The sequence below is a fragment of the Scardinius erythrophthalmus genome (genome assembly GCF_964197995.2).
Source record: "Scardinius erythrophthalmus genome assembly, chromosome: 9".
Classification (NCBI taxonomy): domain Eukaryota; kingdom Metazoa; phylum Chordata; class Actinopteri; order Cypriniformes; family Leuciscidae; genus Scardinius; species Scardinius erythrophthalmus.
This window is the reverse complement of record NC_138229.1, coordinates 29,842,990-29,865,110: the sequence shown is the minus strand read 5'-3', so window position 1 is coordinate 29,865,110 and position 22,121 is coordinate 29,842,990. Positions and strand designations below refer to the sequence as shown.

At 36.3% G+C, this 22,121-nt stretch overlaps 1 protein-coding gene across 1 annotated transcript; it reads right to left on the bottom strand.

Moving 5' to 3' along the window:
* Positions 1-4,499: 4,499 nt before the first annotated feature.
* cdc14aa (cell division cycle 14Aa) lies at positions 4,500-21,105 on the bottom strand (the record flags this gene model as incomplete). Its single annotated transcript, XM_081373802.1, has 15 exons — positions 4,500-4,929; positions 5,025-5,153; positions 6,007-6,104; positions 6,191-6,356; positions 8,449-8,587; positions 9,006-9,236; positions 9,668-9,755; positions 10,248-10,310; positions 11,240-11,306; positions 13,316-13,395; positions 13,773-13,865; positions 16,129-16,204; positions 16,299-16,461; positions 18,714-18,846; positions 21,085-21,105. The coding sequence occupies 15 exons, from the start codon at positions 21,103-21,105 to the stop codon at positions 4,500-4,502; spliced, it is 1,977 nt and encodes a 658-aa protein (XP_081229928.1).
* Between the last annotated feature and the right edge of the window lie 1,016 nt (positions 21,106-22,121).

The window sequence follows — 22,121 nt, the reverse complement described above, 5'->3', positions numbered from 1 at the left end:
ATGACGTCACGCCCAGTCGATTCCGTCCCGAATCCCTCTTATTTATTTTACTGTACAGGATTATAGAGGCAATCGCAGAGATCATAGAAGGGCTCATTCAGCCCATCAGGCAATTGTTTAAGCATGTATGGGTTAGAAAAACGGGTATTTTTAACATGAAAAGTTGCTTAATGCACCTTTAATGGGATTAATGGGTCTGGGTCCTCTCTCTTCCAGATCCCTGACAGATCTTGACACACAGGGTTAATTCATGTATGTTTCATGCGCAGCAGCAGCATGTCTGTGATTTCATTGGCAGTAGCAAGTCTGCCGAGACCATATTAACATCCATTAACATAGCCACATTCATAACCATGCCAATCTCTCAGAGTTGTCATGACAGAACTTAAGGTGGGGTCACATTAGCGAAATTTCTGCAAATTTCAGGTCCATTGTTTGTCAATAGTGCAGCGATCTATGAAGCACAGCTCACACAGAAGTCACTTTCAAACCTAATAGCTTTCTATTGGTCGAAACGGCGAATTCGTATGACCAGTTAACTGATCACCTAGATTCCTTTTCAAATGACTGGGTTATGACCATGAAATTCACCAAACAATGGTATACTGCAACTTTATAATAATTATGAGGAACACCCCAATATCAGTAGTTATTTGCTGAAAATCTTTGCGTCTGCTGCAGCTCAAATCTTATTTGTATTTGCATATATTTAAATTTGGTGAACTAATATCACTTTTTTTTTTTGTTCCACAGAAGAAAGAACATACATGTTTGGAATGACATGAAGGTGAGCAATGCCCCATTCACACCACCAGTGACAAACAGCACGCATGTTATACAGTGTTATACGCATTAAAAGTGACATAATCAGATGACTTTTTCTAGTAACTTAAAGTAGTGCATTATTTTTAAATTTACAACAAAATATCTGTTACTTTTTCAAACAAGACAAGCTACTTTGTTTTGTTAAATTACACAAATGTGACCCTGGATCACAAAACCAGTCTTATGTTGCACGGGTATATTTGTGGCAATAGCCAACAAAACATTGTATGGGTCAAAATTATAGATTTTACTTTTATGCCAAAAATCATTAGGATATTAAGTAAAGATCATGTTCCATGAAGATATTTTGTAAATTTCCCACCTTAAATATATAAAACATTTATTTTTGTGAATGGATGCAGCACAATCGCCAATAGAAATGGACAACTTTAAAGGCGATTTTCTCAATGTTTCGATTTTTCTGTACCCTCAGATTCCAGATTTTCAAATAGTTGTATCTCGGCCAAATATTGCCCTATCCTAACAAACCATACATCAATGGAAAGAGTATGTATTCAGCTTTCAGATGATGTCTAAATCTCAATTTAAAAAAAATTACACATAAGACTGGTTTTGTGGTCCAGGGTCACAAATATACTTTATGTATTTAATCTCACTTTATTAACCAATGTCTTTGCTGCTGACCTTCGATGATCCAATTCAATCATACTAATAAGCAAAAATGACTTTAGATAAACCACATGCATCCTATTCTTCTGCTTTCCAGCAGCTGTACATGTGTGAAATTGCATTTCGTTCAGCCTGAGGATTATTAATTTCACCTTTGGTTTGAAAAAGCCTTTAGATTAGCCAAAAATATAACTTTTTTTAAACAATCAAGCAAGCAGGTGAGAAAAAGTAACACAAAAGTAACACAATGCATTACTTTCCATTAAAAGTAACTACGAAGTGACACAATTGGTTACTTTTTTAGGGAGTAATGCAATATTGTAATGCATTCATTTTAAAAGTAACTTTCCCTAACACAGAAAGCAACAGTGACCATTGGCGTCAGGATGTAGGTGTCTAGTGACTTGACAAAGTTGGGAAATGTTTAACAATTAATAGGAGTGAAGACCTGCTTTATTAGACAAGTTTTATAAAAGTGTACAAGAAAGCCCCATGTATTCACATGTATACACATTTTTAAAATAGAAGACCAGGTCATATATGGAGTGAAATCACTATCAAATTTAACATCACACAATTTAAAACTTTTAAATACCCTTTCAGCTAAAATTTACATCATTTAGATGCAGCTTTAGATGTACTTTCAATGTAACCCTGCTCAATGTATTGTGAGAAGTCTGCAATTTTTCTTTCTTTATTCAGTTTTTCCCAAATGATAAGAGAGTCTGTTATCTATAAACCATTTGGAAACCTTTTCAATCTCTCTACTTAGCTCAGCTTCAGCATTTTCTTTCCCCTTATGAGAAACAATTATAGCTACATCATCTGCATATAAAAAAAGTACATTAGAAAAGGCTTTTTAAAAATCATTAATAAACAAGAAAATTGACCTAACACACTCCACTGCAGAACTCCACATGAAATAGATAAACCAGCGAAAACCCCTTATTTAAATCAACCATTTGACACCTATTGGAAATGCAAGTATTAATCCACTCGCAGGCCTTATTACTAAATCCCATTGCTTTAACTTTCCAAAGCAGAATGCTCTGATCTACTGTATCGAATGCCTCCTGCAGATCCAGCAACACAATCCCAAATAATTTGCCTCTGTCCATTTCCTTTCTAATATGATCTGTTAAAAACATTATCTTTGACTCTGTGGAGTGCAACCTCCTAAAACCCGACTGTAACTGTACAGTATATTACACTTAGAGTTATAGTCTTCAACCTGACCATACATAATCTTTTCCATCACTTTTGATAAAACACTTAAGAAACTGGCCTATATTTACTACACTCTAACCTTACTTATAGAGGGGAATAACTCTTGCTTATTTTAACTCCCCAGGAACCTTACCTTGTCTAATTGAGTCCTTAATATACTGTACTTCACTGAAATATTATCTAACCCTGTCGCTTTATTACTAGTTTTTTAGTTCCTTTGACTTTTTAAAAACACTACTCTCGAAAAACGAAAAACCACCAGGTACAATACCACATTTTTTCATAATACTCCTTAACTAATGCATCATTAAAAATGCCAGTTCATGCTTGAAGCTTATTAACCAATTTTTCAGCAACACTCTTAGAAAAAAAAGGTACAAAAGCTGTCACTGTGGCGGTACCTTTTCAAATAACACAGTCTCACCCCCAAACGTCACATACTGACGCGTCTTGACCAAACGGCAATATACGACGAAAAGGGTACCCCTAAAACGTCCGTATGTGACTATTCGGGTTATGGGTAGGTTTAGGTATGCGTTAGGGTACCGCTAAGAGGCGCTGCTGGTGCGCTTATGTCTTCGTCTCATATGGACGTTTTAGGGGTACCCTTTTCGTCGTATATTGCCGTTTGGTCAAGACGCGTCAGTATGTGACGTTTTGGGGTGAGACCGGGCTGTTTCAAAAGGTACACTTTCGTACCTTAAGAGTGCATATTAGTCCCTCAAAGGTACATATTGGTACCAAAAGTGTACATATTTGTACCTAAATGGTACATATTAGTACCCTTTTGAAGGGTACTGTCCCAGCGACAGCTTTTGTACCTTTTTTTCTGAGAGTGAACAGTAGTGAAAAAAAAAAAAACTACTTAAAATAATCTGCTACCTTCTTCTGATCAGTCATCAATCTTCCATCGACTTATTCTTGAACATTTACCCTTTTTTACCCTATTTGTTTTTTTTTCTATACCCTAACTCATTTAAACCTCCATAATTTTGTATATCCTTCTTCAATTTACTGATCTTGTCCTTAAAAAAGTTTTTTTTAGCTTTTTTTTTCTTTTATCTTATCTCTTACCTCATTTATTTAAATTCTAATCCCTTTTTCTTTAAAACTATCATTACGTTCCTTAATTATCTTTAAAATACCATCTGTCATCCAAGACTCAGTCCTTTGCTTGATTATTTTACCGTGTTATGGTGCCTAACAGCGTCAAAAACACCACTTTTACATATCTTAGAATTATCCAATACCAATATAACATCAATATTAGTTTTGCTTTTAAGAGTAATTCTATTTGGATCCAGAATGATCTGTTTCAATGCATATGATTTACAAAAGGAACTAAATTGTTTAAAAGGTTTACTGTTCTATATGATTTCCTTGTAAACAAACAGATATGATATATGGGTGGAAAATAAACTTTCAGCGGTCTCAGTGAGTTTTATTCATACATTGATAGTTCTTGTTGGTAAGATGCAATGAACAGTTTAACACCGATGCCGTTTCTGCTGCTTAAATGTTAATTATCCGGGACAAGAAAACGGATTATTGATGAATGACGTTTAGGATTTTTTGGGCAGTATGAGCAAATTCTGTCACTGGTGCTGTAAATGGGGCTCAAATGATGACCGAACTTTTAGATTAACCCTACCGTTAAATGCTAAAATCACATTGATTATAAAAATCTAACATAAAGATAACAATTATACTGTAGCACAGAAGTGAGACCAGAGGAAAATTTGAGGAAAAACCTAAATTGAAGGGAAATTAGTAGCAGATGGAAAATAAGCAGAGACAGCAGAAGTAGCGAGTGAAAATCAAGGGCCGAAGAGACGACGAAGGCGCACACAGTTTGTCAGACGGTCACTCACTGGAATGGATCTGCTGAGGTAGCGTCCTGGAAACCCACTAAGCCCAGCGCGGAACGGACCTCTCCGAGGGCTCGGCCGACTATAGCCGCCTCTGTTCATAGGCCTGACTGTACGACTAGCACTAACGGTGCTTGATGCAGTGAGGCTGTTGAGGTTAGCGTTGGCTTCTTGATTGAAGTTTACATGGGAGGGAGAAAGTCGGGGGTCAGCAGTGGTGTACCCAAAGCTGAAGCCGGATGGAAGTGCTGTGGGACACTGGGTTAGGGCAGGAGATGGGGAGGGCATGAAAGAGGAAGGAGGTGTGCTGGTTTCATCATCACTGAAGTTGTTGTCATTATAGAGGTTGCCGAGGGAATTGGCTAAACGGGGACTGAAGCTGTTCAGGATGCATAAAGGGGGTTAACAACATCTGTAATGAACCCCATCCAAAAAAAAAAAAAACACCCAGGCTGTGCATTCACTTCAATGTACCTTTTTAGATTACTGGCGGAGGATGAAGGGCTTCGCGTCAGTCTTTGTGGTGCAGTGGTGGAGGAGATGAAGAGAGGAGCTTTGGAAGAATTGGGAGGGGAAATGTTGCCCGGTGCTGGGGTTATCCCACTGCCAAAAATGAAAAAGATGAATAGCAGAGCTGTTTATTAAAGGAAATGTTGAAATAAACAAAAATGTCCTCATGAAAGGAAGGAAGCTTTCTCTCCAGTGTAATACTTCAATATGAGCAATCTTTTTCAAAACAGAAAGTGAATTTATATCTCAGCAATGCTTTTGTGCATGGAGTGAAAACTTTTTCACTCACTAGCCAATTTTAATTTTAATTTCCCCTATTTTACATTTATTTTACCCATCATCTAACACTAACTTAGATTTTCATCTTTAAAAACAATATACATTTTTCGTTCCAGCACAATGTAATGTAATCTTGTGATGTATAGAGTTTTGCATTTAAAGTTAATCAGTTTAGTTGTTTAGTCTGTTTTTTTATATTCATTTAGACAAAATAGACAAAATTATTATCATAATGACTGGTTATCAGCCATAACAAATATTGGCTTTTTGCTACTGACCAGAATTTTCACCATTGCACCTTTATTTAAAAAAGAATTCAGAAATTACCCAGATTATCAATATCATTAAATATGTTATTAAAACTGTTTCTGACTCGTTGATTGGCTTTATCTAATCACTTTTATTCAGGCAAAACTTTACTTTTTAAGTTGAAAGATGTGTCACTTCTTGTCCAGTGTGTGACCTTCTTTACACTTTGTTTTGCTAATGTTGGAGTCTTCTGGTTGGAGAACATCATAAACTGCCAAATTGGCTAGTGAGTTGATATGCATTTTCTTTCTTCAAACTTCAAACCCTTTAATTAAAAAATCATTCCTTCTTACAACCCAGAGTGATTTCATTGGCTTAAAGAACACTTATTCTTTATTTAGTGTAACTGAAGGTCTACCTAAGCACTGTGGTTGTAGATCTGGGGTGGCGTTGGCCCTTTAATGCTAGTAGTTTGTCTCCTTGCGTTGGAATCATGTCCTCTTCTCTGAACTCATTCTGTAGTGTAACAAAACACAGTGTCAACAACAATTTTACTGTATTGTGCACTCATATATGATTGGTGGATTCAGTTCCTTCAGCACCTCATCCACACTTGCTGGCTTCAGTATGGTGCTGTCGATGGACATGTTGTCCACGCTGGAGATGAGATGGGACATGTTTCTCTCCTGCTGTCGGCTTTGCCTCAGCTGCTGCTGCTTCTGCATTGAGCGATGGAGATCACCTTGCACCCACATACTGTGCTGCTTCCTTAAGACAGAGAAACAAAGCACTTCTGAACATGACCTCTGTGTAAGACTTGGATTTTCCCATAAAGACAAAAGCTGAGATCAAATCCCCTGCAATAAAACAATAAAACACACCTCTGGAGAGAAGACCTCAAAGAAAGAGCACAGGAAACTGCCTTTCCCAAACTTACCTCCTCATTTATAATGTATCCTCCAGTGTTGTGCCTGAACGCGTTCATTGAACGATAGTTCATGAACTCGTTCATATTTTGGGTGAACGTGAACTGAACATACTGTATTACTGCCTGATGAACGTTACTGTGAACTTGTTCATTCTGGTGTCTGTGAACGTCACGCTCTCTCAGTTCAACTTCGTTCAGTAGAGTGCCAGATTTCTATAGAGCCTTCCAGGCGAATACCCGGCTAAAACACACCGTAAACCGGCCTTAATATGTAGCGGAAAAAACACCCAATCTGGCAACACCAGCCACTAGTGTCCACTGACTCTCTTGTTCGATCTCGTTCATCAAAATGAACAAATCTTTTTTCGAGTCATTTCGTTCATTTAAGGGGCTTTAAATGTTATACTATTAACTGGCAAATTCCCAGAACACATCCACCTATGCAATCTTTATCATATTCTGAATTAAGAAATCATTATAATGCAGTCAAAAATCGTTTACAGGGAACATAAATAATTACTTTACCTTCTGAGTCTTTCGTTCATTTGTCACGTGACAAACGCAATGAATGGATCGTTCATGAACGACTCATCACTTACGTTACAAATCAAAACAAAAAGCAGCAAGGAGGCATTGTATGATCATTTAAATGAGTTTTATGAGAAGGTCGGTGAGGATGGGAAAAATCTGACGCATAGCTTCAGAGTTAAAACTGATAAAATAATTGTCTATGGTTCTATATAGGCTGTGGAAATCATTTTGAAAAATAATATCTCGCAGCAACATGGAAAAAAAGAACTAGTTCATTTTTGATACTGTGAACTTAGTTCAAAATTTTGAGTATGAACTATGAACTGAACTAGTTCATTTTAAAATTTGTGAACTGAACTTTAAAGTAGTTCATGTAGAAAGTGAACTTTCCCAACACTGGTATCCTCCCTCTCCCTACTCCCTTCCTTTCCTTCTGACTCAAGTCACTGAAAGTTCACTGAGAATGTCTATATATCACATGCGATTGGTAAAATGGTGTCAATTTCATTGCTGTCATTGGTATCATGAAAAAGATTGAAAATTTAGGAGAATTCTGTTCTCCTTTTTGGGTGGTGTCTCTTCTCTGATAATTCCCCCAAAACCAGGTGTTACCCCCTGGGGTACATGAATAGACCCAAAACACCGTACAGGCCTTTTGGACTGGTCTGGGTATTTAAGGGAAAGTGGCAGAGCAGTCTTCGGGAATCTGTAACCAGAAAACAGTTCCCAGTGGACAGCTGTGACATTTATTGGTCAAATAGTGTTTTGTGCTCGTCTGTGCAGCCAACGACAGAACAGTTTGCATGCTTTGCTCCAACTTTTCCCATTGCGTTAGAACTGGTTACACTGTTGTTGTGGCTTTTCAGCGGTGCTGTGGGTGGAAACGTGCAGATTAAGGGGCGGTAATATCATAATAAGATCCCCTTCCTACGTCAGAAGGGGAGCGAAATCTGATCGGCTTATTTTTTGACATGCTTGCAGAAAAAGGCTTACCAAAACAAAGTTACTGGGTTGTCACTTTTTACATTTTCTGGGTTGGTAGATGCACCGGGGATCCGATTATAGCACTTAAACACGGAAAAAAACAGATTTTCATGATATGTCTCCTTTAAAGGTAAATAGTTCACCCTGCATCCTCTGACCAAGATCAAAACTGGCGAGTTTATGTCCGTGGGCTGACGATTCGCGACGTGCAGTCTCAGAGCGACACCGGGTCCCTTAATGAACAAATAATTGAAAGTATGGGATACCTAGAATAACTAAAGATCTAAATTAAAGCATAATCAATATTTATGCTTATTTTCTAATAAGAAACACGATCCACGCAGTTGGGCTGACGGGTGGTTCTTACATCTGAACTGTTATGTTCCTATGTGTCTATCTGTAGACTCTTTCACTTACTGTTCGAGAAAGTGCTGCTGTGGTCCAATGACGGAGCCCGGCCTGCAGATTCGTATCCAGGCAATGGCCTCAGGCGCTGTGAAGCGATAATGCTTCATCAGGTAGCAGCCTATCAGAGTGCCTGTCCTGCCAAGGCCAGCTGTGCAAAGACAGTGGTAAAATAATTTAGTGGAGAAAACAAAACAATTCAAAATTACATTTAAACAAAAAAAAAGGAGGGGGGGGGGGTGCATTTGAGGCCCCATCCAACCTACTGCGTTTTCGTTTAGAAACGGAGACCTTTTGCTTCGTTAACACCTCCCGCCCAGACTAAAACGGCAAAAACGAAGACCTAAAACGGATAAGTTTAGAAACGCTGCCAACCCCGTTTTGCGTTTTGAACACTTTAAACCCAAATGTCAAAACATTGGACCCACAATGAAATGTTGGCCAGAAAATTTCAGGATCATACAATTCTTCTACTCCACTATTTTACATACAAAAGTGCACCTCACTCCAGATGCAATAAAAACAAGATGCTGTTTCGTCACAAATCTAGATTCTAGAAAGTGTCTCACCCTTGCAGTGGACGGCCACGGCACCCTTTGCGCTCTCACAGATGTGTAGAAAGCGTCTTGTGAGGAGATCACTAGGTGTGGTGCCGTCTATGAAGAACAAGTCGTGATGTTCAAACCCGGCATCAGTGAAGCGCCGCCCTTCATAGATTTTCTTGTTCAGTCGCACAACATCTGTCACACTGTGCTGCCGGAAGTAGGAAAAGTAATATTCTGGAGCATGGAGAGGATAACCTGAAAGAGCCAAAACAGTCATCAGTTCATAAGTGAGTTACTCCACTGATACTATCAGTTCACAAGATCACATTTACAAATATTCAGAGTTAAAGAGTATGCGTATTTGGCGGGCTGTTAAAACGCATCTGATCACTCTGCACAATAATCTAAAAACAGTGTGAATCAACACTACAACAGCTAAAGCAGCAAACATTACAAAATTTATGTCACTGCCAAACCTTTTGGCCATGACTGTAAATGGTTTGACAAGCCATTTTTAATGTTTTCCTATACTTATAGCAAGTTTAACAGGGTTTTGGGAAACAACTGCCATTGAATAAAGAATAAATAGCAACAGGGTTAACATTGATCCAATAACCACTGGAATCTGGTACTTGTTAGGACAGTATGTACTAGCTTTTAGGCGCAAATCTAATGTTCCAGCTTACCGTTCTCTATTTTGCTCTTGGGGTGAGGTCCACTGAAGGCCAACAGTTTTCCTGGCACAATCCAGTTAAAATCACCATTTTCCACACGCTTGTAATGCAAAAGATGAGAAGATACACTAAAACTTCTGAATCCATCAAAAATATACATAACTGCTTAATTAAAGTGAATTTACATGAGTCTTGTGTATCCTTAATAGCTTTTAAGGGATCACAATGGGACAATAGACAGTGTCCCCAAAACGAATAGACACTTAAATACATGTGAAATTGATTACATTGTGTGACAAAATGTCAAACCAATTGATTTTTTTGCAATGACTTTTAACCAGTAAAGTAAATTTTCCTCAAGTTCACACAGGTTTTATATCAGAGTAAACACAAGTGAAGTGTTTTGCTTACAAAATCTACATTTTTCTTTAATAAAAGCCACTCGATTTGATATTTTGATATTGAATGCTATTATAATCACAGTTATTCAATGTTAAATGGTCAAAACTTTTTGGGGCCACTGTAGAGAATGAAGCCGTGCTGTACACTTTTTATATCTAGAATGAAATATTAATATTAAAGAAGGTGATACCTCATAATGTTCATATTCTTCAACATCAAAATTCTCAAAGTCAAAGAACCCGTGCTGCAAGGCCTGAGGAGAAAATTAAGAATAAGATTTACGTTTCATTAAATAAAGGCAAATCATGAATTCCATGGAACATAATGGAAATCTAAATGCTTCTAAGGAAATGTGTATTTTCAAATGCATAAATCTTAAGTTGGGTGATAGTTCACCCAAAAATGAAAATTCTGTCTAAATTTACTCACCCTAAAGTTGTTCCAAAACTGTATGAATTTTTTTCTTCTGCTGGACACAAGAGAAGATATTTTGAAGAATTTGGTCAAACAAACAGTTGATGGGATCCTATTGATTTCCATAGTATGAAACAAAAAATACAATGGAAGTCAATAGGGTCCCATCAACTGTTTGGTTACCAACATTCTTCAAAATATCTTCATTTGTGTTCAACAGAGGAAATAAACTCATACAGGTTTAGAACAACTTGAGGGTGAGTAAATAATGACAAATTTTTCATTTTTGGGTGAACTATCCTTTTAAGATAAATCATTGATGCTTAAAAAGATAAATTGGTAAGGTTTTATTCAACATCACATTCTTAAAGCATGTGTCAATTACAAGCACTACCTTCCAAGTTGTGTACTATCTTACTGTCTGTCAACCTTATTTCATTCCTGTCAGACATTTCCCAAAAATCTCCACCCACAAATGTCCTTTGTATGTTGCTTCCTGTTAGTAAATTATCAGTTATTGTGTGGCATGTCCTTAATGTAATCTGTCTACTAGAGCCTGTGCCAATTCTTTCTCCCGTGTCAGATTGAAAAGACAGATAATTGGACTAAAAGATTACGTTCTGGGGATAAAGTGAATTGTACATCTACACTGTCCAGCCTTGGTCCAAAAAATGGGTCAAGAATGTCACAAACTTTACCCTTCCTATATTATTAATAGTTCAAACAGATGGTGCTATAGAAACAAACTCTTCCCTTTAACACACCTACCTTGCGTACTCCTTGTAAACAGTCTAATATGGTTAGATCATATGTGCAGTTCCCAAAGGCAGCATCTCTATATGGAAATAAAATAACATTAAATAGATTATGTAATAACAATTATAAAAAAATATAGTTTTTTGGAAAAGTGTGAGTGTGCAAACCTACCTCAAAATTGCCTACACTAGGGTAAGAAACATGTTAAATAACTTGCATATGATTGCGTATTGAAACAATGTATGATTCTCTATTCTGAAGATATTAAACAAAGGGGTACGGTTTTAGGGGTACGATTTTCACTTCTCTGCATCCCTTCAACATTGAATAGCTTCTTGTCCTTTTATTCTTATACTGTACATAACTGGATACCTTCTGACTCTTAAAATGCTCACTCAAAAAAACTTTCCGAAACTTGTGACAAACCGGAAGGACAATTTTGGCACAGAAATACTCCTTCAAAGGTACAATTTAATTTTTGAAACTTTGTCCATGTTTAGCATGGGAATCCAACTCTTTAATAGTGTAAAAAACTCAGTATGCATGAAATAGCATTTCACCCCCCTTTAATGAGCACTCTTAATCTTATTTTTTAAGTGATTTACTGATAAACTTGGCTATTTAAATCTTAGATGCTCTGCTATTGAATTATTATCAGTTGTATATAATTAAGGACAGGAATAAAAAAAATTTTTTTGTAAAATTATATATATTTTTAGACATTTTAACATTTGAAATGAGTTAAATTCCCTATCTGTCAGTCACTACAACGTTATGTCGACTGACAAATGGCATCCCTATGAACTATGTTACGTTATGTTACGAGAGTTGGAGACACAGATGCTGGTAAGCTCCTAAGTGAGACCCCATTTGTCAGTGGACATAACGTCTCCATTCCCTCAATCAGGGAGCGGGGGTTGCATCAGTAACCGGTATCTTTCCCAGTAACGTCTTTTGTCAGTCGACACAAAGTTGTAGTGACTGATAAACAGGGAACGTCTTGGTTACTGATGTAACCCTTGTTCCCTGATGGAGGGAACGGAGACATTATATCCCTCCTGCCACAACTCTGAACCACCGCTGAATGCCCGGGACCCCATCTTGGCTCCTCAGCATAAACCTGAATGAGTAAATGCGTGCCGCCATCTTATATGCTTGTATGTGCGGGGGAGTGGCTTGGCATGCATAGTCGTTTTTATAAAACTCAGAAGTGATTGGAGCTCCCAAGTGAGAGCCCATTTGTCAGTCGGCATAACGTCTACGTTCCCTCCAAAGTTCTGAGAACTGTTAGCTGGGTTAGAGTACTAAAGATGAGTGTTTCAATTGTACTATGGTACTGTTTAAGCCAGGGGTGCCCTGGCTCAAAAATCATTAGGATATCAAGTAAAGATCATGTTCCATGAAGATGTTTTGTAAATTTCCCACCTTAAATATATAAAACATTTATTTTTGTGAATGGATGCAGCACTATCGCCAACAGAAATGGACAACTTTAAAAGGCGATTTTCTCAATATTTCGATTTTTCTATACCCTCAGATTCCAGATTTTCAAATAGTTGTATCTCGGCCAAATATTGTCATATCCAACAAACCATACATCAATGGAAATATTATGTATTCAGCTTTCAGATGATGCATAAATCTCAATTTTAAAAAAATTACACATAAGACATATTATTAAGGTCACATATTATAAAAATGTAATTTATTCCTGTGATCAAAGCTGAGTTTTCAGCATCATTACTCCAGTCTTCAGTGTCAAATGATCCTTCAGAAATCATTCTCATATGCTGATTTGCTGCTCAAGAAACATTTCTTATTATCATCAATGTTGTTTAATATTTCTGTAGAAAACTTTTTCCAGGATTCTTTGATGAATAGAAAGTTCAAAAGAACAGCACTTATTTGAAAAATAAATGTTTTGTAACAACGTTGATTAATTTAATGCATCCTTGCTAAATAAATGTTTTAATTTCTTTTTAAAAAGGCCTTTTGAATGGTACTGTACATACAGTAATATATAGGTGTGACTAGCATGATGATCAGATCAGATCAGATCAGATTGAGCATGTGTGTGCAGTATCTCACCTGAAGGGCAGGTATGACACATTGGTTCCAGAGATCAGGGCCCGGTACACTTCCTCTGGAGTTCTTTTTAAGTAGATTACCTGAATAAAGAAGTGAGACATAACTAGCAATTTCTCTAAGAGACTCTGAAACAATGGTGTGAATAGCTCTTGTTCTTTTAATTTAATCATTTATAATGACATTTAATTATTTTTTCCCCAAAACATGAGGGGTAAAAATGAACACAAAACTTCTAAGGTTATGGAACGGGGGTGTCCAAAGTCAGTCCTGGAGGGCCACTGTCCTGCAGAGTTCAGCTCCAGCTTGCCTCAACACTTGCCTGGAAGTTTCTAGTATGTCTAGAAAGGCCCTGATTAGCCGACTCAGGTGTGTTTAATTGGGGTTGGAGCTGAACTCAGCAGGCCCTCCAGGAGAAGGATTGGACACCGTTCTTATAGAAACACAGAGCTGGACTCACTGTGTAAGCACCGATGAGCACGGCTGCATTGGCTCTCTTTCGTTGGTCGTAACTGGTGTAATGGATGATGCGCTTTCTGGACAGAGTGAAAGACTGCAGATATACAAAAGACATATTCATGTTCAGATAGTTCATCCAAAAATGACAATTCTGTCATAATTTATTCCCCCTCATGTCATTCCAAACCTCTATGACTTTGCTATTCACTTTCAAAGTAGTCCATATGACTTGCCATGTTTCAAGTCCTCTGAAGCCAGAGCACAGTAACTCGCTTGACGCCCGCCCTAAATATAGTGCATGACGCTTCTGGACTACAGTTGTAGTACTTTCATGATGCCTTTTTGTCATTTTTGGATCTTGACAGCCACCTCACCATCCACTTTGAATGTATAGCAAAGAGTAGAACATTCTGCCGCTTACATCTCCTTTTTTGTTTAATGGAAGAAAGAAATCCATATGTTTGGAATGACATGACGGTGTGTAAATGATGGCAGAATGTTCATATTTGGGTGAACTGTTCCTTTAATAGAGTATATAAGGATACTTAAGACTCTGGTTGTCATTCATATGCTCCTTGCCTTTTTAATTTTGATTTTGCTGTTTTGTGTAGAATGATACTGCATAAACAATGTCTCAGACAGAGAAAGATGAAGTGAATTACTCAGTTTACCTACAACCTATTTCTAATTACATTAAGCCAATTAGGTACATTTGGAATTTTATTGTTATTTAACCCTGTAATTCCTGGCATAAAATAAAAGTCTGTTGTTGTTTTTTTTTGTTGTTGTTTTTTGGAATGGAATACTTTATTTATATGACCAAAAAGTAATTCTGATAGCTTGTAAATCGGTAAGATCTATAAAACAGTATAGCAGATTACATGCATTAAGTGCATATATGTTAATAAGTTTTGTAGTTTTTATTGTGAGGGCAAAACAATGCAATGCAATAAAAATACGTTTGAGAGATGAACAAATAAACGGCCCTCAAAAGCCTGATGTATCATACTTGATACTCACATTTTAACAAAAAAATAAAGTGAAAAATGAACCTTAAAAAAAAATAAAAAATAGAAAGCAAAGCTAAGTTGCTTCAGGTCAGTAAATGTTCATCTTGAAATATTAATAGCAATAAAAAAAGAGGCTATTCGTATGTTTACTTTATAAAAATCAGAAAAGACTTCACAGCAAAATATGAGAAATGACATAGAGTGCCCTAAAAAAACACACTTTAAAGTGTATGAATGCAACTACATTAGTCAATAACAAACCTGGAGTTATCTGTTTTAAAGAGAGATATTACAATGCAACAAATGGAAATTAGGTTTAAAATGATAAAACAATAGATATACTGTTAAAAAATGAAAAGAAATGCATTTTGGACACTTTTTGGTTATCAAGCATTAGTGGATCATGTGAATCATACTCTGCTAGGAACTTTGTGAACTTGAGAAGAACCGACTTTATACATACACTAAAAGAAATCACCAAAACGCTAGTGGTTCAAACATGGCAAACGATGTTCTGAGACAAGCTGTACACTAATTTGTTTTCAAATGCCACTTGGTTTAATATTTCAAATCTAAATCAACAAATTCCAGATATTTTATGTGCTACTTTAATCTAAATATTTTTTGTACCCACTTCACACTAAAGACAAGCACATACTGTCCAGAAACACCTTGAGCCCTATAGCCCTTAATCTGTCAGATCCAGATACAAAGATAGTCATTGAAGTTCAATCCTTCATGCCAGAAACTTCTGTGGTGTCATTATAGAGACGTGTAACTCACAGTAATAGAGCGCTCTCTGCTGCTCACTGCAGAAACTGCTTCCGTCTCATTATACAGTCTTGCAACACATAAAATAACTATTAATATAAACATTATGACCACGGCTGCTGGTGGTGAAGGGATGTGACCACAGTTAAGGTTTTACAAAACTGAATGGTGATTTTCATTTATTTTTGTAAGGCTGGGCTTAACCTACCCATTTACAGGGGATTAGCCTTCATTGTTTTCCAGGAAAACATATTTAAGTTCAGTTATGTAAGATTCATACATTTCTATATACTCATATTCACATGTTTTGAATTTTGATCTTTTTTTCTGGAATGAGAGGAAAATGGTTTTGAAGTGTCTCAGCAAACCATTCTGATTTATTTTAGGCAACCAAACTAATTTGTCTGCTAACTAAAAAGGCTGTTCTCAATGTTTATTAATCAGGCCAAATATGAAAATGAAAATAACCTATTTGATCAGTGAGTAAAATATGAATTTCTGGTGAAGGAATACAACACGCACTTTAATGCAAACACTGAGCCATTTGATTCAAGGAAGATGATCTGATGATCTTACCTTTAGTTTTTTGTTCAGTTTGCAGCAATATCTGTATAGCATTGCCAGATTGAGGGGTCCAAAATCTGCATAAAAGCTTGAGACAGAAATGGAAAATAAAGTCATGAAATGAAATAATCAAATAATGAGCAGAATTTTACATGGTCAGTTAAAAACTTACAAAGACTTACTTTTCATATATAAATTCATCATCTGTGCAGAAGAAATGTGTGTTTGCTGTGCTCTTGGGTTTGCCTCTGAGAGTAGCGAAATACAGTCGATCTGGGGGAAAGAAAATAAAGATGAATACAGAATAGTAAAAAGTAAACGATGGTAAAAAAAATAAATAAGTTGCTGCCTTAATTATTTAAGTACAATCAACTACTAGGATATTTAAGTCATTTCCATTTAAATATTGAATATTGTATAACTCATAAAAAAGCTGAAAATTGCTTAACTTATTTTGACGAGTTAAAGCAATGTAAAAACATCTGAAGATAAACTGCACTAGGAAGCAGAATGTAACAAATTTAAATTACTTTCATTATATTATGTATATTTGAATGTACATTAATAACTGATCTGGAAATCATTATATTGTTTAATAAAACTCGTGAAATTTATTACAAAGTGCAACATTTGGTAACATTAAAACAACATTGTCTTACTAATTCTGGCATATTTACATGGTGCAACAATGTTCATGAATATGCATGGCCCCTATCAAATAAACCAATAAATATACGTTATGCTAGGATATTGATGTTATACGACATTTGCATATGGATTGGGCTGATTAGAAAATAGATTTTAAAAGATATTTGCTTTTGAACCTTTGTTTTATAAAAAAAAAAAAAAAAACGATATAGTAACTATATTCATCTTATTACCTTTGATAAACTCAGAAGATCCAAGCAGCTCATTGTCATCTCCCATTTTATTTAATACTGAAACTTCAGGATGTTTAAATATTTCCACGAGTTTCTTTTCCCGTTGGAACGTTATACTGGAACATCCGGTAATTTTGAAAATAAAAGTGTTTAAAAATAAATCCGTTATAACGAAGACAACACAGTCCTGTTATAACCCACGTCTGTGTCCTATAAGCTCTTCTGTGTCGAGAATAGACTGCAAATCCTCTAAGTCTCCTCCGAACAGAAGGTGAGTTAAAAACATCATGTTTTCCATCAGTTTAACCTCATAAATGTTCGTGTCCTTCAGTTTTCCGTAATCTTTTGCACTTTTATTGTGCTGGAGTTCCCTCGGACGTTTTTTCCACGGCTGAAAACTTCACGATACAAGTTAAAGAGACATTGCCTAGTTACCACGTGCCACACCACCACACAAATGCGTGTTGCTAAGGAGGGGGCACTTTCGACCAATCAGAGGACGCAGAGCCTGCTCTGTTTTGGATCACAGCTTTTCTCAGGCGCGTTGATACGTTTCTCGAATCATCCTTAAGATTAGCAAAACAGTGTGTGCATTTATCAAACCACTTCGTACAAACAGCAGCACACAATGGGTTACCTGCAAAAGCGTGTCACTCGCTCAAAATCCTTAGTTCATCTCTCAAAAGTAAGTATTTATGTCAGTGAACATATGAGTGCCATCAGAATTACAAGTCCTTGTGTCATTTTTCAAAAACAAGATAGTCAAAATGCTTAGCCACGTTGTCAATATAACAGTTTACTCTACTCTACTCTCAGTATTTTCAGATGTGAACTATTTTGATGACAGTGATTGAAAATGCACAGGACTGCACTTTATCTGTATGGCATATATACATTTCAACTGTACAATTTTACACAGTACTTTATATGGGATATGAATTGCATGAATCTGGACGGGATTCACAGTTATACTTTTACTGAATGTACTGTACATATATATATATATAATGATTGAAAACATGATCCACAATAGTGCCCTTATTTCATCAGAAACATGTCTACAATCTGGGCCTCTTCTATCTCTTCCTCTGGTTTACCTCCGTACTCTTCCACCACACATCCTTACTTTTCTTCTTCCTGACTGTTGACCCTGTTTGTTTCCTTATTGGTTTTCCATTGTCGGAATTTGTAACACTGTGTTGTGCTCTGTCTATACAGTATATGCTTGCCAAATGATGCAACTGGTTGATCAATGGTTGATCTAGTGCTTTATATTCCCCTTCATTAATGAAATTCAAAATTCACCTTCACAATTCACCAATCCAGGACACATTTATAAAAATAAAAAAAGTCTAAAAGAAATGAATAGAAAATATGCTTGACAGTTTATGAAAAATAGTTCAACCATCTTGCATTTAATGACTTGAGATGTTTTGAGGGGATGTTGAGATGTTATTCAACAGGGAACCAGTATAATATAGCCTAGTTTGATCAGCATGGCATAAGCATTGATCATGTAGGAAACATCAGACAATTGTACATAATCAATTGTATTACTGGACCAAAGCGTTTACACATTTACCCAGGAACATATTTATAAGCCACCTGTGATATAATTTGTACTTTGCAGAAATGTATAAAGATAGATAGATAGATAGATAGATAGATAGATAGATAGATAGATAGATAGATAGATAGATAGATAGACAGACAGACCTGTGATGTGTGTTATCCAGGCTGTTGGTGGCACCATGGCTGGACGCCTGCGCTTAAAGCGCCAGTGTCCCCTCCAGGCCGGCACATGGGACATGCCTTCATTGAGGTCCGTGAATGGAGGAAGAGGATATTGCTGATGAAGAATCACATCCTTATGTCATCCCCCATTTAAACTGGAGGCAGCCGAACATAATTTGAGTCACAGAACAGAAGAAATAAGCTGCATTTCTCCAGAACTCCTCGCAGCTCAACCCGCCAAACTGCTACGAAACAAAGGTAAGAGCGGCTCAAGTGACCGCCTCGGGTTACAGCTCGACTTCAGAAAGGCCCCGGCTCCGGTGCTGTCAAAGGTTTTCGGTTACTCTCAATTCCCATAGAGGTGGGAATGTCACTGTTGAATTCTCACTCTGATCGGGCTTGAGATACGACCTCTGTGACACATTGGTATTGTCTCCATCAATCTCTGCCACTATAAAGCAGCATGGGCTTTTCACCACTGCAGCCGTCTGGAGTCCCTTTCTCTTGTTCAAGGGTCAGTGGCTGTGGGACAGTGCTAAGGTAACACCTGAGATGAGGACATGCTTAGAGGCCAGAGTCCAAATGGAACAGGGTTTCTAATAACAGGCAAAGGTCAACCACAGCGTTACAGGAGAGCTTATCAGCGCTGTAGATATTTGAGAAACACTGGAAGAAGGGATGCGGATGAAATGAAAACGCACCAAGGTATCATAAATTCTGCTTGACATGACATGATTTTTAACATGAGATAAAAGTATGTTATTATGACATGGCTGACTGGTCAATCACAGCATTCTAACATAAAATATTTTTGTATAATGACTGCTAAACTGTATAATTGACCATCATCCCCCATTTATTGTTCAAGAAAAAAAGTAATCTGTAAGTATCTGTTGTAACCGGTCCTACTCGATTTGAACCAGCGACGGACGCGCTAACAAGGATAGTAAAGACTACAGTCTCTAGCATCAGTCGCTAGTGCGCCTCTTGAGATCAGGGGAGTTTACACGCACAGCTCTTGCTAGCTTGGCTTCGTTTCAACCACCTCCCCAAAACCTCACTCCCATCTAAGACACGGCACCAAATGCAACACGCTCCTAGCGGGATTGAGTAGGACATGGGAGACAGGCGCGCTAACAAGGAGGCTAAAGACTAGTGCACCTCTTGAGTCCAGGGGAGTGAGGTTACCCCAAAAATTGTTATTCGTTGATTTCATTTAATGTTTAAGTTGCAAACATTAGTTTGTTTAGTTCTTTGGATAGAATAACTTAAAATTGTGTGTAATTTAAAGTTAAATCTCTGCATTATTTATCAGCTCAATGTAGTTTGTTGGTTGAACAATTTCAATTGAAGTTGTCATTACTCAAAAAGATTGAGTAATTTTTTTTTTGTGCCAACACATTATTTTTTACAATGCTGTTATTGTTAAAACTAGGCTATTAAAATTGTTGAAAAACTTAACCTTAAAAAAAAATCTGAAATGTTACCTTTACTTGGCAGCTAACTGAAATACATTTGTTTAAATTAAAGTACTAGAAAGACAAAAGCACACAACAAAATGTAACCAAAAACTTAAACTACAATTAAAATGAAAACCAAAAATATAAATATAAAAGCTAATTCAAGATATTAATAAATACTATATATAAATAATACTAAAATAACTTTTTCCAGTTTCATAAACATCACTGTGGTCTCTTTCTTCTGATATAATAAATTAATAAAAAGTAATTATTGATTTTTTTGATAGGAAGCTGGATCTTCCGATCATTATTGCAAAATAAATCCTGACAGTTTATTTTATTTTCAATATGTTTGTATTATATATGTTGTTTATTGTGTTCAAATATTCCTTTCTGACTTTTAAGATAGCCTAATCTCTTGTAACTGTTTTGTATCATATCAGATTATTCTTTTAATAAGATGTAATGCACAATTATTTGTAATCACATTCTAATCATCAAAATATTTATCTGAAGATTAATTTTTATTATTTTATTAGATAATTTGTATAACTGTAAAGTTGGAAATGATGCTTCTTTGTCATTTTATTTTAGATTAGGTTTCTCAAAAAAAATACAAGGATAGAAGAGATAGATGAGATGCTGTTGTGTTGTTATAAAATTGTAAAATACCATATTAGTATATCAGTAATTAAATGTATTGATTTCAGTACATGAATTGCTATCATTCATATATGTGTCCTTTAAGCAAAATGTAATAATACAGAAAACGCGAAATTAACGAATATTGGGTCAAATGAACTATTGGGATCTCTGTGAAGATCCTGAAGCATCAGACCAAACACAGTGCATGAGAGAATATCCTCCTTCAGTCATGTGCTTCATCTCACCTGCGCACAGTCATGCCTCATCATCTATTCTCGTCTTAACCCGATCATTTCAATCAGCCAATTAAGCAGCATCTTAAGGAGCTGTGGGAAAAGACAGCCAGGGTCAAGGCTGACGTGATAATCTCACCATGAGAAGAATGACTGCTGAACTATGGAGGACAAGACATCCCAGAGACTGGGTCACCTGACCTCAGCCATGCAGTGCAACCAAAGCCGGAGTAGATGACAGCATATGGATTAACTCAATATTATTGTTTATACACTGTAAAATATTTTATGAGACAGCGTATGTTTTTAGATTGCTTTAACTCATCAAAATAAGCAAATTTTAATAAGTTATACAAGACAACTCCATTTTTTTTAAAGTCAGTTTACTGTAATTTAAGTTGAAATTACTTAAACATCCACATTGATTGTACTTAGAAATTTAAGGCAGCAACTTTTTGGCTTTAAACGTAGTCAAAAATTAGGAGAACAAAAAATAATGTCTGAAGCCGTTGATTAAAGCAAAGTATAAAGTAGAGAAGAGGTCTGAAATAGTCTATAATAGAGTAAGTTTTCCCATGACATAGACTGACCTACAACCAGGAAATCCCATGTGGTTTCCATCAGAAATTTCCTATGAGGATTTAGAATGCCTTTAATGAAAAGAAGTGCACTTTATTGACTTAAACATGCACTTGTAGTGTACTTTAAAAACTACAGGCAGATAATAATAATGACATAAAAGGCCACTTTAAAGAGAGTGCACTTTCATGACAACAACTGACTTCAGTACACTTTTAAAAAGTTCACTTTGTAATAATGTCAAAATAAAAGTTTTACTTCAAAGTACGTTTTAGATTATAATGTTTAAATAATCTTTTGTCATGCTTTGAAGATACACTTATTTTGATGTATATTGACAATAACATACTAAAGCACATGTAAAGTACTATTATAAGTTGTTAACCGTAGTGTGTTATACATATGCCTACAGTTATTAGATTGCAACTTCATTATTACTAATATACTTATATGCTACACGTTTTAATAGA